The 19,202-nt window shown below is 40.3% G+C and overlaps 1 protein-coding gene and 3 non-coding genes across 5 annotated transcripts in view; 1 reads left to right on the top strand and 3 right to left on the bottom strand.

Moving 5' to 3' along the window:
• Positions 1 to 8,460: 8,460 nt before the first annotated feature.
• LOC126347880 (U3 small nucleolar RNA-associated protein 25 homolog) overlaps positions 8,461 to 19,202 on the bottom strand; it is a 60,972-nt gene continuing 50,230 nt past the window's right edge. Inside the window, exons 7-8 of one of the 2 annotated variants that reach the window (XM_050002309.1) lie at positions 10,336 to 10,512; positions 8,461 to 8,911 (exon numbers count right to left, since the gene is read on the bottom strand). In XM_050002309.1, coding sequence (XP_049858266.1) covers positions 8,747 to 8,911; positions 10,336 to 10,512 — 342 coding nt within the window. In that variant the 3' untranslated portion in view covers positions 8,461 to 8,746. Of the gene's footprint in view, positions 8,912 to 10,335; positions 10,513 to 19,202 lie in introns of those variants that run through there. The other variant, XR_007565171.1, reaches the window with a different exon arrangement.
• Positions 9,532 to 9,606, bottom strand: Trnas-cga (transfer RNA serine (anticodon CGA)). The gene has a single exon. It is a non-coding gene; the product is annotated as a tRNA-Ser (tRNA).
• Positions 9,832 to 9,906, bottom strand: Trnas-cga (transfer RNA serine (anticodon CGA)). Its single transcript has one exon. It is a non-coding gene; the product is annotated as a tRNA-Ser (tRNA).
• On the top strand, positions 10,077 to 10,151 carry Trnas-cga (transfer RNA serine (anticodon CGA)). The gene has a single exon. It is a non-coding gene; the product is annotated as a tRNA-Ser (tRNA).

Consider the following 19,202-nt stretch of genomic DNA (forward strand, 5'->3'; position numbering starts at 1 on the left):
CCCAGGCATTTTGCGATCCCATCTCTTTGTGTAAAAAGATAACATTCCTTTAACTGCAGATTGAAATGTGAAGACATTGTTGGTGCCGACTCTCCATTTTCGCTATTAGGCAGCACCACTGTCAAAGCTGGCCATCCACTATTTCAGTCCTCTCCTGTCGTGACAACACTGTACATGCACCTTTCCATTACTACACACCACACCATATCTTAACTGCTCAGCAAGAGCATGGGCAAGAGCCTCAGCAGACATGTCAGCTCACGCGAGTTACTGAGCCCTCTGCTAGATAACCCAAACATTGGTTGGCAAATGTGGATGCCGTGTCCATGGTGCAGATTTGTTTGTATATCTTCAACTACAAGGAGAAGTCATGGCTAAGGAACGATTGTCAGATACTAGAGATGATGAGGATCAGATAGCTTTAAGACCAGGTGATATTTGGTAACAAATGTCTGTGTCACCAAGCTCTTCAACAAGCACTGATAGACTGGGCTGTGAGGGTCAGTAAATACAGTCATGGAATACTTGAAACAAGCACTTACAAATAAGTTCAATGATGTGCTTATCATCTCCACACTTCAATAAAGGAAGTAATGACTATCACAAATTCCTTAAAAGAAAAAAAATACAGTACTTATAATCAAATATCAACAAAGTCAATTAAATAGTGTTCTCATGAGTTCATGAACATATGCTGAAGAGCCAAAGAAACTCGTACACCTACCTAATATTGTGTAGCGCCCACGCGAGCATGCAGAAGTAATCCAACACGACGTGGCATGGACTTGACATAGGCCCAAAGTAGTGCTGGAGGGAACTAACACAAGGAATCCTAAAGGTCATCCACAAATCCATTAGAGTATGACGGGGTGGAGATCTCTTCTGAACAGCACACTGCGAGGCATCCAAGATTTGCTCAATAGTGTTCACATCTGGGGAGTTTGGTCAGAAGAGTGTTCCTGAAGCCACTCTGTAGCAGTTCTGGACATGTGGGCTGTCACAATGTCCTGCTGGAATTGCCCAAGTCCGTCGTTATGCACAATGGACATGGATGGATGCAAGTGATCAGACACGATACTTACGTACGTGTCACCTGTTAAAGAGTATCATGGGTTCCATATCACAGCAACTGCACACGCCCCTCGCCATTACAGAGCCTCCACGAGATTGAACAGTACCCTGCTGACATGCAGGGTCCGTGGATTCATGAGGCTGTCTCCATCCTGTACACGTCCTTACGCTCAATACAATTTGAAATACAACTTGTCCGACCGGGCAACATGTTTCCAGTCATCAACAGTCCAATGTCGGTGTTGACAGGTCCAGGCAAGGCATAGAACTTTGTGTCGTGCCATCATCGAGGGTACATGAGTGGATCTTTGGCTCCGAAAGTCCATATTGATGATCTTTTGTTGAATGGTTCATGTACTGACACTTGCTGATGCCCCAGCATTGAAAACTGCAGCAATTTTCAGAAGGATTGCACTTCTGTCACTTTGAACAATTCGATTCAGTCATCATTGATCTTTTTCCAGCTTGAGCAATGTCAGAGATCTGATGTTTTACTGAATTCCACATATTCACAATACACTTGTGAAATGGTCATACAGGAAAATTCCCACTTCATTGCTACCTTGGAGATGCTGTGTCTCATCATTCGTGCGCTGACTGTATCACCACATTCAAACTCACTTCAATCTTGATAACCTGCCTTTGTAGCAGCAGTAACCAATCTAACAACTGCATCAGACACGTGCTGTCTTATATAGGCGTTGCCGATCGTAGCACCATATTCTGACGTTTACATTTCTCAGTATTTGAATATGCATGCCTGTATCAGTTTCTTTGGTGCTTCAGTGTAATTAGGTAAAGACTTACAGGCTACTGGTATAGTCTGTGGTCTGACAAAGATGTCTGACAGAAAACCACAATGTCCTTTTTAGTAAATGAGAATATTATGGTGTCACAGGAAGTTCTGTGAAACATATTAAGTTACATTTATGCAAAAGGACATAGAGTGTAACAGTGCAAAAGAGTCATGTATCACAGCACCAGTCTTCATCTGAATGGAAACTAATTACAAATGTTATTACCATAAGCTGATTTAAATACCACATCATGCTTGGAGGTGCCATTTTTGGTCAACCCTAGCATTTATGTGACATGTTTCAGAACACCTGTAGTTGCCACAATGCATCATAATTCAGAATAATACAGACACTGCAATATTGTCTTTCAGGTCTGGCAATTTTCGTCAGTGTGAAAAATGCCACATTCTATTATGGTCAGTCTTTACGCTAGAGACCTAAACAGTTGACTGGGTGTCACTTCAGATGTCACTGAAATGCAACAGCTTTCCATCTCCAATAGAACCATGCCTAGTCAAGCACTATCATGTTCAAACCTTTCAGGCAGAGTACAACTTTACGTTTATGCTACATGAATCCATCTCACTGTCCTTAATGTTTCTTGTGTATGTTAAAGACCTTCCTACAGTAAGATTAAAAGATGCTAAGGTCATTTTGTTTGCAGAAAATGCAAACACTTTGTTAAACGACAAATAAAATCTAGTATTAGAAAATCTGCCTATGAAATTTAGGTGACATAAAAAGAAAAAAAAAAAAATGCAGTATACAATACTTTCATTCCTTCACTTCACAATATCATATTGTGTCATAATTTGGAGTAATTCACTGAGTCAAGTAAAGTTTTCCAATTCGAGAAGTATGTAATATTAATAATCTGTTGTGTAAATTCAATATGATCTTGCAGAAGTCTGTAAAGTAAATAAATAAGTCTAAAAGTATAGACCAAAAATCTGAAACTGAGACATCAGAAAACACAAATCATCTGGAAAATGATAAAGATGGAAACTGGCAGAAGACTAGGGAACGTGATGCACCCTGAAATTAGACAAGGTGAAAATACTGAAAAGGAACATGAAAAGGTTGTGAAAATCTTGAACAAACATTTTCTGAGAGCAGCAGAGGTGGCAGGTAATAAAGGATCTATGGACAAACCAATGCCTCTTCTACAGATAGTTATTAGCATCAGAACCTCAAAGATATCCTTACCTCATGTTGCAATGAATGAGATTGAAAGAACAATTAGGCCATCAAAAAATAAAAATTCTGTTAATACAGCCAATATTTCTAGTAAAATGTTGAAATTTCATTATGTACACTCATCAAAAAAAGTACTGGATCACCTCGGTTCTAGAACCTGTACAAAAAATTGGAACAGAGATCAACATAAACATCACATCCGCCATTTTTATTGCTCATGAAAACCACACATTGCATGTTGTACCACCATACAGCGAGACCTTCAGAGGAGGTGGTCCAGACTGCTGTACACACCGATACCTTTAATACCCAGTAGCATGTCCTTTTGCATTGGTACATGTCTGTATTCATCGTTGCATACTATCCACAAGTTCATCAAGGCACTGTTGGTCCTGATTGTCCCACTCCTCAACTGCGATTCAATGTAGATACCTCAGAGTGGCTGGTGGGTCACGTCGTCCGTAAACAGCCCTTTTCAATCTATCCCAGGCATGTTTGATGGGGTTCATGTCTGGAGAACATGCTGGCCAATCTAGTCGAGCGATGTCGTTATCATGAAGGAAGTCATTCACAAGATGTGCACAATGGAGGTGCGAATTGTAGTCCATCAATATGCTGCCGATATGGTTGCACCAACAGTTGGAGGATGGCATTCACGTAACGTCCAGCTGTTATGGCGCCTTCCACAACCACCAGAGGCATATGTCTGTCCCACATAATGCTACCCCAAAGCAGCAGGGAACCTCCACAATGCTGCACTTGCTGGACAGTGTCTCAAAGGCACTCAACCTGACTGGGTTGCCTCCAAACATCTCCGACAATTGCCTGGTTGAAGGCATATGTGACACTCATCGATGAAGAGAATGTGACACCAATCCTGAGCAATCCATTTGACACATTGTTGGGCCCATCTGGACCACATTGCATGGTGTCGTGTTTGCAAAGATGGCAGTGGTCATACACTGCAGTAGTAGCCCTTGGGCGGCATAAGTGAGGCATGTCATTGACAGTTCCTGTCTCTCTCTATCTCCTCCATGTCCGAACAACATCGCTTTCGTTCACTCCAAGATTCCTCGACACTTCCCTTGTTGAGAGTCCTCCCTGGCAAAAAGTAACAATACAGACGTGATCAAACCGTGGTAATGACTGTCTAGACATGGTTGAACTACAGATAATACGAGCCGTGTACCTCCTTCCTGGTGGAATGACTGGAACTGACAGGCTGTTGGACCCTCTTCGTCTAATAGGCGCTGCTCATGGATGGTTGTTTACATCTTTGGGTGGGTTTAGTGATATCTCTGAACAGTCAAGGGAACCGTGTCTGTGATAAAATACCCACAGTCAACGTCCATCTTCAGAAGTTCTGGGAACCTGGGTGATGCAAAACATTTTTTTCGATGTGTGTATTTACAAGTAGAGTCTTATGCATCATATTCAACACATTTCTGCAAGAAGAAATTGTCACTGTTGGTCTAAAACTGGCTGTAATGATACCTCTCTTTTAAAAAGGTGATAAAAGTGATGTCTCAAAATATTATCCAGCCTCCATTTCAATTATCTTTCCAAAAATTCTTGAAAAGTCTGTGCATACACTGATTGTCAAGCTTCTCAACTACAAACATTTTCTCAACAAAAGTAATCTGGGTTTTGTGCTGCTCTTCATACTGAATAAGCTGTTTCCTCTTTTAACTATCAAGTTTTGGAAGCTATTAAAAAAAATTCTCTCTTGAAAGCCTTTAACTGTGTAAACCATCAAAATATTATTATTGAAGTGATGCTGTTGGTACGTTGCTTCAGTCATACCTAAATGTCCCAAAGCAGGCTGTAACACTGAATGGCACATCCAGAGTATCAGCCTCATCAGAATGGGGCCTATTAATTTGTAGTGAGCCATAAGGCTCTGTGTTAGGTCCACCACTATTTCTTAATTTCATTAATGACCTCCCTCTTTGTACTGATAAAAACAGTAAGTTTTCTCTTTTTGCAGATGGTACTACAATTTCATTGATGAATTGCAGGATAACAATCTTGAACAAACTGCAAATGAAGTTTTCTTCAAATGGTCTCTCACTCAATTCGGATAAGGCCTATTATATGAGAGTTCATATACAAAATTCCTGGGTTCTTATATAGATATCAAATGTAATTGGTCAGCCCACATTTTTCAGCTTAAAAAGATTTAGCTCAGCAATATTTGCACTACCTCTTGGAAAAAAAAGGTGATCAGAATAATGAGTGGTGTCCATCAAAGACATTCTTACAGGTACATGTTTCAAAAGATGGGGACTCTCACAGCCTCATCACAATACATTTTTCCTTGTTGACTTTTGTTTGTAATAACTTTTCTTTGTTCAAAGACAACAGCAAATATAACTACAACATATGAATTAGAAACAGTCTGGGTATTGAACTGAAAGTCCTTTTCAAAAATAAAATAAAAATCAGTTATTTGCTTAAACGTTCCCTGGGATGTCTACTTCATTGTAGTGTTCATCCAATGTTCACCAGAAACTTTGTTATTGAGTTGCAAGGCGATTTGTGAGAAAAAGTCTCTGAAAACCTTTCACAGCGGAGAAAAAATGTCAACATTGCTGTCACTGTGGTGGACAACGAGCATTATCGAAATTATGAATATATGGAACCTGAGACCGGACAAGCCTGTTGCAACGTCTGCACAAAAATGGAAGAAAAGCATATCAAATGAGCAGAGCAGTGGATGACAGAAGCCGCCAATGAGATACCTAAGACCCCCATGACCATGAAGACGATGGAGGAGGATCTCCTTTTGGATATGAAGGGATTGCTGTTTGGTCCGAGGATTGCTGACTGGAGGTATGCTTTTCCCTCCACACTGGTGGAAAACAACCTCAGAATAGTATATATGATTTTAATTGGAATTTTATGTTAGCATTCTAAATCGAATTCTCTATCGGTATATGTAGCCATTCTGCAATATCTTCAAAAGTGCATTTTCTGTGCAAGCTTCTGTCTCGAATTGCGAGAGAAGAAAATGACATTTGTTACATGTGACTTCTGAAATTTTCCCGGCGTATTTGTTCTTCTAATAAGAAGAACATTTGTTACAATTTGTCACCATTTTGTTCAAACTTAATGATAGAAAATGTACTGAAAATTACTTATAAAATATTATTTTGTTACAGGCCTAATGAGAGGAATTCCTACTGATTGCCAGTGTTCTGGCTGCAATGTATCCTTACATATGGTACAGTGGGTACAGCAAGTGTCTGACGTGACACAAAAATGATTTTTAGACCTAAAGGTATGTAAAACTATGTTATCATATGTAGCACTACTTTTATTTTATTGGGGAAAAAAATCAACATACAGATATATGCAAACAATTTCTTATATTTTTGTCACTCAGGTTGCCATGTAATTGTTGCTTAATTAGTTTTGTAATTGAAAAAAAGTCTTTCACCTACATTTATTGATCAAAACATATCCCATTTGCAGTCCCATTATGGAGATGTGGAAGCTCTTACTAAGGAAAACAACATAGAGCTAATGGACTGTTCTAATGTAAAAGAATTTGTCTTTTAAACCGGAATTGCACTGTTGAGTGATCAGATCCATCTGCATATGCACAGGGAGCTTTCAACTGAAACAGCATACTGTCTTGAAAACAGCTCAAAAGCAGATGTAAGGTACGCAGTGTACTCAAAACATTTAGAGCTGCAACTATTCCTGTAATTATTTCAACACAATAATGTGTGCTCCAAAATTCATGTTTTCTGTAACACCAGTGAGCTCAGAGAAATGGACACTGTTTTTGTCAGAAATGTCATTTGCTTTTTAAATGCATCCCCACATCAGAAATAAGTTGTTTCTCGCCTTGCAACATCTTATTGGATGTACTGTGCAGTCAAGTCCATTTAAAACACAAGATCTGCAAACCATTTCAGATTTTCTAATTTTCATTCCTGCCTTCATTTTTCCTTCAGAAATTCAACAGTAGCAGGTGGAAGAAAAAAAATCCAGGCATGACTCTTATCTTAACCAACATTCTTTGCAATAATGTAAAAAATTTCCATACTCTTTGTTCAATTTCATCAAAAACCATTGCAACCGACAGTGTAATAATGTGTGACTTCAAAAAATTTACTATTCATGCCACCAACTTAATTTTATGCTTCATGACTGTCAAAATTTAGTGCAAAGTGCTTCTTGATATACAGAAAAATAAATCCTTTACAAATTGTCTTGATCGCCATCATTTTTTGCTCTTTTTGTGGCACCTGCCAACTATGCAACTGTATAATTGGTACTGAGAATTCTCATCCTCCTCTTCTGTGCTTTCCATCGCATTTTGTTGAAGTTGGGACAGTTAAACACTAGATTACCTCTCTTTGTGCAAACAACCCCTGGACCTGTGCACTTATTTTCTTACCAAGAATAAACAATGAAGGATAAACAGCATTGACTCCACGATTGTGTGGAACTGAAGAAAGTTGTGCCTAACCAAAAAATACCACACCAAATCATGGAAGAAACAGTGTTACACTGCACTGCTAAATGAAATGTTATGCTGTTCCAAGGAGGACTGAGCAAAGCCAAGACATTGCAAAGCAAGCCAAGCCTCAGACCACACACAAGCAGCACATTGTGCACATGTGCAGTTTTTCACACCGAAGCTGACCTGTCTTATATTGACTGTTGAAGAGTTTATACTCAACAGCAAACCAACGATCTTGGTGTTGCTGAATTCTATTTTGATTCGTATTTCATTTCTCTACAGCGTTAGTTACTGGGTCCTTTCTTTTGACTGCTTCTAAAACTCCATGCATTATGATGATGTAGAGGAATGGCAAAAGACAACTTCTTTGGTGGTCTCTGGTGCTCTTCTCAAACCAATTTGATGTTGGACCCCCATACAGCTCTTGATTTCACCATATGATCGTCTTACTTGTGTGATGATGTCATCATGAACTGCCCTTTGCCTTAGACATTCTCAGATATCCCTGCATGTTACACTTAGTGAGTTAGATGTTCCACAGATCATGTAACTATTCTTTTATTGAAATGATGAGGGATAAGTTAGCTTAGAGGATATGTATATATGATTAATTCTTTTTTCCACAGGCTACCAGATTTTAAATAGAAATTCGTCCATGGAATAGAAGGAGTGGCCCAAAGGAAATGATTTTACGTTAAACTTAAAGCTTGCTGTGCTATCTATTAAGTCATTTCATGTTATTGGGCAAGTCATTAAAAATTTTTGTTGCTGCGTATTGACTCCTTTCTGAGCCACCAACATCTTTAATAATGGGTAATAAAGGTCATTTTTCCATCCAGAGAAAACTGAGAAACAAATATTAGTTAAATAAATAATTCTTTAACAACATCAAGTGGAAAATACACTTTTACCAATACAAAATTATTATGAAAGAGTCTCCTTTATTTCACTTTATTCACCATTTCTCAGAGCAACATAAAAATAGCTTATCAAAATTACATTATTTTAAATATGTACACAGAAAGGTTAATTCTTATATTTGTAACTCTTGTACCACTGAGTTTGTCACTGTTGTAGTTGCTGTTATTGTTGTTGTTGTTGTTGTTGTTGTTGTTGTTGATGATGATGATGATGATGATGATGATGAAATATGCAAAATGAGAAAAAGTGCATTGGCAACATGCACTGTCATTTACAGAATAGACCTTTACTCTCCTGTCAACAGCATCTGAACATTTTTCTGCGATGAAATCATTCTTACTGCCCTGTCAAAACCGACAATTGGTGATAACCTCTGAGCATCATATTTTGAATATAGAGCAGTTACAGTCATATTACTTTCATTTCCACCATCTTTATTTTGGTTTGCTTCCTGTCAACAAGAACAAAGTGTTAAGGAAGTATTTAACAGAGTTATCCACATTCACTAATAGAATGACAATCACACAAGAGCACAAATAGTTGTTTTATTTGTTAAGTAAATTATGTCACAATGAAGTTCAATTCTTGCATATTAAATTCACATACGAATTCAATGTCAAACTTGCAAATATATAACTGTCATCAAACTCTCTAATAATCATATAAGAATGGATTCCCAATTGTATTAATATCTCCATATCATAAAGAAAGAGATTTTCACTCTGCAGCGGAGTGTGCGCTGATATGAAACTTCCTGGCAGATTAATACTGTGTGCTGGACCGAGACTCAAACTCGGGACCTTTGCCTTTCGCGGGCAAGTGCTCTACCAACTGAGCTACCGAAGCACGACTCACGCCCGGTACTCACAGCTTTACTTCTGCCAGTATCCGTCTCCTACCTTCCAAACTTTACAGAAGCTCTTCTGCGAAACATGCAGAACTAGCACTCCTGAAAGAAAGTATACTGTGGAGACATGGCTTAGCCACAGCCTGGGGGATGTTTCCAGAATGAGATTTTCACTCTGCAGCGGAGTGTGCGCTGATATGAAACTTCCTGGCAGATTAAAACTATGCGCCCGACCGAGACTCGAACTCGGGACCTTTGCCTTTCGCGGGCAAGTGCTCTACCAACTGAGCTACCGAAGCACGACTCACGCCCGGTACTCACAGCTTTACTTCTGCCAGTATCCGTCTCCTACCTTCCAAACTTTACAGAAGCTCTTCTGCGAAACATGCAGAACTAGCTCTCCTGAAAGAAAGGATACTGTGGAGACATGGCTTAGCCACAGCCTGGGGGATGTTTCCAGAATGAGATTTTCACTCTGCAGCGGAGTGTGCGCTGATATGAAACTTCCTGGCAGATTAAAACTATGCGCCCGACCGAGACTCGAACTCGGGACCTTTGCCTTTCGCGGGCAAGTGCTCTACCAACTGAGCTACCGAAGCACGACTCACGCCCGGTACTCACAGCTTTACTTCTGCCAGTATCCGTCTCCTACCTTCCAAAGCTTTGGAGAGCTAGTTCTGCATGTTTCGCAGAAGAGCTTCTGTAAAGTTTGGAAGGTAGGAGACGGATACTGGCAGAAGTAAAGCTGTGAGTACCGGGCGTGAGTCGTGCTTCGGTAGCTCAGTTGGTAGAGCACTTGCCCGCGAAAGGCAAAGGTCCCGAGTTCGAGTCTCGGTCGGGCGCATAGTTTTAATCTGCCAGGAAGTTTCATATCAGCGCACACTCCGCTGCAGAGTGAAAATCTCATTCTGGATGAATTTAGATACATTTTTGGGGAAGAGAGTGAGAGAGGCAGCATAAATATATACTTGCCTACCGATTATTTAATGCACAACATATACAATAAAAGTGGAAAAAACTTTTCTTACCTGCATCAAATTGCACATTTCTGTGTAAAAATGAGGAAATGTTGGCAACTGATAAAATATTATGTGGCGAATTCCTTTAATATGAAGACGTCGGAAGAAGTGCAACCTTTCACTGTACAGCAAAAAATGAGCGCTTGAATGGAAAAACATATCCCTTGCTCTAGCCATTTTTCCTTCCTAAAACGGTAATAATTTTCTGTTGTTACAAAAAAAGAACTACTGTAAAATTTTTTGTAGCAAAAATTACATTGTAATAACAACAACAGAGAGTGTGCGTATATACACACACGCTCACACCAATGCGCACCCACATGCCCATACAATAATGCGCACCCACATTTCCATCCCATACACGCATGCATGCACACACGCAGGCACAAAGAGAGAGAGAGAGAGAGAGAGAGAGAGAGAGAGAGAGAGAGAGAGAGGAGGTGCTGAGTATCACACAAAACGAAAAGACTACTACACATGTAAGCTTTTGGCCCAAAGGCCTTCTTCGAAAACAGAAAGCACACACACATTTACATAGGCACCACTTGCACATGTACATGGCATGATTCGGGGCCACAGTGGCCTGACTGCGGACTGCAATCACAGCAATCCAAGTTGGGTGGTGGGGGTACAGAGGTGGTACAGGGCAGGGAGGGGCAGAGATAACAGGGCAAGAGTGAGGGAAGGTGGTATGCTGCTTGCGAGAGCATTCAGGGACACGGTGCGGACAGGATGGAAGCAGAGGTGGGTGCGTTGGCAAACGAAGGCAGGTATAGTGCGGGAGTGGAAACAGAGAAGTTGTTTGTTAGGTGGAGAGCTGGGACTAGCGAAGGTAGAGGACAGGGGGTCATATCTGCTCTCCATCCCCCACCCCCACCATCCCTACCCCCCGCCCACAGCACAGTGTTACAACTCTGCACCTAGCAACCCTATCCTGTAACCATCATGTCTCTGTATACTCTCACAGGCAGCACATCACCTCCCACTTCTACCCTGCTTTACCCCCCCCCCCCCCCCCCCCCATTCTCTTCCCATGCCTCCTCCTCACCCCCACCATCCACCTCTAATGGCTGCAGTTCCAGCCCACAGTCAAACTGCGCATGTGTCTTAAGCCTGTGTGAAAGTCTTTGGGCTTTCTATTTCCACAGAAGGCATTTTGGCCAAAACCTCAGATGTTTACTAATCTATTAACTGCACCTGCCTGCAACTCAGTACCATCTTCTTGCACTTTTCATAATACTTTTGTATACGTGTCCTTGCAACATATCCTTTGATCCCATAATCCTCCTGGCTTCCATCTCCACTAACAACTTTTCACCTCTACCCCTATGCCATGATCCAACTTCACTCATCCTGAACTCGCACCCCCCTCTTTACAGTCGTCTCCTCTTTTCTATTAACCTTGCCACTCCAGTCTTCCATGTCATTGTGTGATGCATACAAGTCCAATTTTTCTTCCTACTCTACATCTCCTTTCTCCCCTCACCGACTACAATCAAGATAATGCCACAACCCAGCTGAATTGTAGTGCCGGCAAAATATAATCAACCATGCAGATTTATATGTATTCTCTAGCTCTTTGTCCGAAGGCTAGTAACACTCTCAGCCTTGCAACTACCATATGAGGTGTGTGTGTGTGTGTGTGTGTGTGTGTGTGTGGGTGAGAGAGTGAGAGAGTGAGAGAGAGAGAGAGAGAGAGAATCAATGCAGAACAAGTAAATAGTAATTGTAAGTGTATGTCGTTGAAAGGATTCTCTGAAGGAGGAAACAAGTACAAAAGCTTAGCTATAAAGTTTCATGTGTGTAACACCTGTTAACTGTCTTCAATTTGGTGAATTACCTTTTGTCATTATACTGCTTGTTTTCCATTGAGGACTTTTCATTATACAAGGTCTGTAAACAAAGAAGTGGCAACATTGTCAGCTCAGAGGAGATAGGGGTGCGTAAATAGGAACTGGTAGGGATCAGGTGATGCTGTTGGCGATGTGTAGCGAGCATTTGGGGTCTGTCATGTTGAGTGTGTTGTTGTAGTGTAACACTGAAGTGAAGAGTGTTGATTTCACTGCTCTACAGCATGTTATAAAAAGGTGATAAATGTTCATTGATTAAAATTGATGAAGCCCTTGTCAAAACTGCAACAGAATATTATTGGAGTTTACGTGAAGCCTGTGGTTATAATGCATCAGTGTACACAATGGTTACATGATGGGTCACGGCATTTTGTGCAGCTTAGAATGAAACTGCATAGGTCAGCCATCCATTCCTCAAGATCAGATTGACACTCTGAGTGTCATCACGTCCACAGACCATTGATGGACTGTCTGGGAATTATCCATATATCTGTAGAGGAGTCATCAAATGGTGTGGCACATACTATACCTGGGCCACTGAAACATGTCACTTCAAGGTCACTCCCCAAGAGCTGTAGAGATGGTAATATAACTAACAATCAAGTGAGGTGTCGCGTCTTCTGAGCCAATAACAGCCCTGAACAAAAGCCAATTCCAGCGTCGATTCTACCATGTTGCCGGCTTCCGTGTAAACATCGTATGTTCGTTCGCGAATGCCTGCTGTTGTGTTACTGCATCGACTACAGTTTTTGTTTGTTAAACAATGTCACCAAAACTATGTTATTCACCAAGCAACAATCCGTTGCGCTGTGGAGTGCCATTAAATAGTCAGGCTTTGGAATTGCTATGGAGGACACGTTAATTTTACGAGCAAGAAAAAGAATTTGTTTCTGTTAATGGGCATGCTTTGATTCCTGCCGATAAAGTTTTAGAGCGCACCTCGAAAACTCCAGGACTCAGTGAAAGAACAGTTATAAGGAAAGGGGTGCTACTTCAAGACTTTGACAGTGAAGTAAACAGTGCGGAAGAAAGCCCATATGGGAGAAACAGTGTGTTTTTAAGTACTCGGGGGGAGGAGGGGGGGGGGGTGTTAGCAGCCTTGTCCTGTTACAGATATAGATTCTCTCCAGTCTGATGCAATGATGTAATTCATCGGCACATATACAGCTATTATAAAAAGGAAAGAATATCCCACAGTAGGGAAGTTGCTAATTTCTTTACAAGAAAGTTAACTTTTTTCAGGGGGGAAAATGTCACTAAATATGATATTAAAAAGTATGGGCTTCTGTTTTAAAAAGGTAGATGTACAAAAACTGTTACTTGAAAAAGCTCATGTCACTACAGCTTGTACCATTTTCTTACACAAAACTGTAGGAAAGGGCACACTCAGTCATATGGTTAGATGAAATCTGGGTCAACGATGGAGAATCGGTTGAGAAATGCTGAACAGATGATATTCTGAATAGCAGCGGTCATCAGCCAACAGGAAGAGGATCCCGATTAATTGTGGCCCATGAAGGATCTTCAAACAGTGTTGTGCCTCAAGGACTTTTAGTTTTTAGATCGGAAACAACCAGTTACTATCATGAGGACATGGACCGCTCACGGTTTCTACAGTGGTTTAAAAATTTGTTCATTTGGTTTGGTGTTCCGACAGTGTTTGTGATGGACAGTGCACTGTATCATTTGTGATTTTACATAAAACTCCCAACACTAGTGACCATAAATAAACTGTCATGCAATGGTTACAGGTGAGAGACATTGCTGCGGACATGAGCATGACGAAGCTGCGGTTATACTTGCTTGTAAAACAAAATAAGCGTGTGACGCCTAAATACGTTGTAGATGAAATTGGAAGTGAATAGGGTCACTTGGTAATTAGACTATACCTTATCACTGCCATTTTAATCCACTTAATTGGTTTGGAGTAAATTGAAGGCGTACATTAGAAGTAACAACAAGACCTTTACTATAACAGAAGTGGAAAGGCTGCTACAGGAAGGTTTTGTTACTGTAGACGCTACCTCATGGAGGAAAAAAGTAGACCATGTTGCTAAACTTGTAAGAGAAGCACAGACTATAGATGGTGTTATAAATGAAAATGAACAATTAATGATTTCTCTTGATGATGATGACGATGAAGAAGAAGAAGAAGGAGAAGACAACAGTTTTGGTGCCAATTCTGATGATACTGAAAGAGAACTGGATGGAACGGCGCCACTGACATTGTCAATTAGTGAGTGTAAATGTATACAAAATTAATTCTCTCTCTCTCTGCAATCGGGTAGGTAGGCTATGCATGTTTCACTTTGTTCTTTGGTATGCTTAGGGTTATATTATTATATTACGTTTTACGTGCAGCTATTATGGTAACAATTTGGAACGACTTTTCATAGATATTGTCATTAACTTCGGCTGTTTTTATTTCCCGGTTTCAAAAACTATCAAATGCTTAGTTTCCGTCATCGTCTTCTCCATTGTTAGAAAAACATACTTTGCTGCACTTACGTATAAAAGTTCATTGTAGCTTACATTTATGCAACGTACTTCAGAGTTGTGGGCGTGTACGGTGGCAGCTATTGCAACCTCGTAACTGCAGTATAGCCATCCGCATGCGAGCTGTCAAGTGACATGTTTCACCGGCCTGGGTATAATGAAGTGTTGACATGAGGAAAATTGCATCCTGTTAGATTCCTTATCATGTCACCAACATAAATAAATAGCACTAGTATGCACTGGGTGGCATCCACATGGATGGATACCACAATGAAGGAGTCACATTTATGCAGCATATTGATGCCACTGATGAAACACTGAGTCCGAATTAAAAGTGTCAGTCGAATGAGTGGCGTCACCCAGGTTTGTCATGTTCACAAAAATTTTGACAGGAGATCAGTTGAGTGAAGCTTATCCTGTTTGTGTTATTGTCATACATGCTATGCGTGATGGACAAACCATCAACAGAGAATACCATTGCCAATTTCTGGAGCAACATAAGTGTCTGGGTATGTGGTGCAAATATCATGTTTATTGTGAGACAACCACCCTATCATGTCACAAGGCAACAGATTTTGTCATGTCACAAACAATGTCAAGCTCTTAATCCAATGGTGGCACTGGGAAGTCTGGGAACACCTTCCATCCTCATGACTTTGACCTGCTTCTGACATTGAAGGAATCCCTCCAAGGCCACCGATTTTCGGACATGGCATTTGTAGTCCGTGCAACAGGGTTTTCATTCACTGTCATCAACAGAGAACCCTTTGCCAACAGTCCTCAATGGCTCCCCAACATTTGGTAAATAATAACAGACTTTGCAGATGATTACATTGACAAAATATAATGAACTGCACTTAGCTCATTAAACAGTGAGTCCTACCACTGTTGCCACTAGTTTATTTACAATCCTCATATTATTCAGTGTCACATTTAGTTTTAATGAAAAGTAAGGATAAGGACACAACAAACATCCAATGTATAAAGGAACTATTTCTACAGATGACCTCCGTAAAATTTTGTTTTATGAAAATGTTACAGAAAGGAGCAATATGTATAGATTGCAATTTCTGCTAGGATGTTTTTGAGAAAGCCTTTGCCTCAATTTCAACAAAATTTATATTAAAAGGCCTTAAAACCACGGCATTCAATCAACCTGTTAATAGTACAGAGCATATTTACATGCCTATGCTATAGCTTCCATTAGACTTTTCAATATAGTAAAACACTGCTTGCCTATAAACTGTAATTCAGGCAATGAGATTCCATGTCATCAAAACTATTCTAATGTGCTCCAGAGGAACTTTTCAGGTTCCTAAACTTGGAAAAAAAAACCTAAATGTATGGTAGTGTAATATATTTATATCATAACTGATTTGATAATGACACTGTACTGTTTGTCACAAATGCATATTAAGTTAAAGATTTGTAGAGGTGGTTTAGCAGTGGACCTGAGAATCTGGTTTCGTGAGTTTAAATACGTATAACACACAGACCAAATGAAGTAAACATTAACAATAAACACATAGAACCAGTAAATGAGTCTTTTAATCTAAGCTAATTGACTACAATGACAGGATGGACAGGAAAAGAATGAACACAAAACAAAAACTGGCCTACTGTGTGCTTTTGGTAAACTAAATAGTTTCTGCAACTAAGCATTCAATGTGTATTGCTCATATTGACATTGTGGTGAGGCATCAACTTCCAATGCAGAAACTATTTAATAACAGTGAGTTACTTACTGGGCAATGGGGAAAATAATAACGGCAATTACTAGGACAGACAGAAAACAAACAAAAGCATTAAGGGACAAATGGTAGTCAAAGATATTAATATGACTGTAATTAAAATTAAATTGAGATGGGAAAGACACATATTCAAGGGAATGGTCACAAGTGGATCACATAAGCACTTTCTTGAATTCCAGAACACAAGAAAGGAGACAACAACTAAACGAAAGGTGGGTAAGTAGTGTATTAGGAAACATCCTATAGCAACACAGATGCAAATATAAGAAATCTTAATTTGGATGGATAACTTTGGAGCAATGTTTATCCACAATGGATAGGAAACGGCTAGCACCATAATGCAAAAAGGTGATGATAATCACACACAAACTGTTAGTAAATTATAATCACACCTAAATGACAAAGTGATTAGTGGTTTAATGCTAGAACGCCCATCTTTGAACTATATCCTAGAATGACCAATGGAGGTTTTTATTGAATTTTAAGCTCCTTCTTCTGCTTCATCATAGTCTTGTTTTACAAAATGCGATGATATTTTGCATATGTCCTTTAACATTATTGGTTTTAATCATTTTCTCAAGTATAATAATTATGTGGGAACATTTTTATTTGAACCAGCTAAATTTTATTTTTATGTGACACCATACAAAAATAAGTGACACTGTCTTGCAGGTGCAAACAACTGCCTATATTTTGGAAATTTTATATCATAAAACAATAGACAACAAATGTTATGATTGAACTGTTTAACTATTTACCAATTATACTTTTACCCTGTAACAAATAAGGAAACACTTATATGGAGACGTGTGTATATTCAGACGATGTCAACTGCACTTTTTTCATACCCTTTTGCTTATACATGAACTGCATGCAAATTTCTTACATATAAATCAATTTATCTCTATTAAACTTCATTGAATGATAAATTAATACAACCTAAAGACTGTAAATTCAAATAAATACTTAGGAATTACAATCATGAACAACTTAAATTGGAAAGAAAATGTTGTGGGGAAGATGAACCAAAGACTGAATTTTACTGACAGAACATATAGAAGATGCAACATTTCTACTAAAGTGACTGATTAAAATACACTTGTTTGCCCTCTTTTGGAATATTGCTGTGCAGTGTGGGATTCTTGCCAGATAGTATTAATGGAGTACATTGAGAAAGTTTAAAGAAGGGCATAACAATTTGTATTTTTGAGAAATAGTGGAGGGGGGGGGGGGGGGGGGGCAAAGTCACAGATGTGATATAGGACATCACTCAAATGAAGGCGTTTCTCATTGTGGCAGGCTCTGCTCACGAAATTCCAATCATCAACTTTCTCTTGTGAATGAGAGAACATTTTGTTGGCACCAACCTATATAGAAAGAAACCATCATCATAATAAAATAGTCATATATATTAAAAACAAAGATTCCAAGACTTACCAAGCGGGAAAGCGCCGGTAGACAGGCACAATAAAATAACACACAAACACACACACAAAATTTCTAGCTTTCGTAACCAATGGTTGCTTCTTCAGGAAAGAGGGAAGGAGAGGGAAAGACGAAACGATGTGGGTTTTAAGGGAGAGGGTAAGGAGTCATTCCAATCCCGGGAGCGCAAAGACTTACCGTACGGGGGGAAAAAAGGACAGGTGTACACTCGCGCACACACACACATATCCATCCGCACATACACAGACACAAGCAGACATTTGTAAAGGCAAAGAGTTCGGGCAGAGATGTCAGTCAAGGCAGAAGTACAGAGGCAAAGAAGTTGTTGAAAGACAGGTGAGGTATGAGCGGCGGCAACTTGAAATTAGCAGAGGTTGAGGCCTGGCGGATATTGAGAAGAGAGGATATACTGAAGGGCAAGTTCCCATCTCCGGAGTTCTGACAGGTTGGTGTTAGTGGGAAGTATCCAGATAACTCGGACGGTGTAACACTGTGCCAAGATGTGCTGGCCGTGCACCAAGGCACGTTTAGCCACAGGGTGATCCTCATTAAAAACAAACACTGTCTGCCTGTGTCCATTCATGCGAATGGACAGTTTGTTGCTGGTCATTCCCACATAGAAAGCGTCACAGTGTAGGCAGGTCAGTTGGTAAATCACGTGGTTGCTTTCACACGTGGCTCTGCCTTTGATCGTGTACACCTTCCGGGTTACAGGACTGGAGTAGGTGGTGGTGGGAGGGTGCATAGGACAGGTTTTGCACCGGGGGTGGTTACAAGGGTAGGAGGCAGAGGGTAGGGAAGGTGGTTTGGGGATTTCATAGGGATGAACCAAGAGGTTACGAAGGTTAAGTGGACGGCGGAAAGACACTCTTGGTAGAGTGGGGAGGATTTCATGAAGGATGGATCTCATTTCGGGGCACGATTTTAGGAAGTCGTATTCCTGCTGGAGAGCCACATTCAGAGTCTGATCCAGTCCCGGGAAGTGAGTCCAGATCATGAAGATGTCATCAATAAATCTGTACCAAACTTTGGGTTGGCAGGCTTGGGTAACCAAGAAGGCTTCCTCAAAGCGACCCATAAATAGGTTGGCATACGAGGGGGTCATCCTGGTACCCATGGCTGTTCCCTTTAATTGTTGGTATGTCTGGCCTTCAAAAGTGAAGAAGTTGTGGGTCAGGATGAACCTGGCTAAGGTGATGAGGAAAGAGGTTTTAAGCAGGGTGGCAGGTGATCGGCGTGAAAGGAAGTGCTCCATTGGAGTGAGGCCTTGGAGGTGCGGGATATTTGTGTATAGGGAAGTAGCATCAATGGTTACAAGGATGGTTTCCGGGGG

Source organism: Schistocerca gregaria, chromosome 1 (genome assembly GCF_023897955.1).
Source record: "Schistocerca gregaria isolate iqSchGreg1 chromosome 1, iqSchGreg1.2, whole genome shotgun sequence".
NCBI classification, from domain to species: Eukaryota; Metazoa; Arthropoda; class Insecta; order Orthoptera; family Acrididae; genus Schistocerca; species Schistocerca gregaria.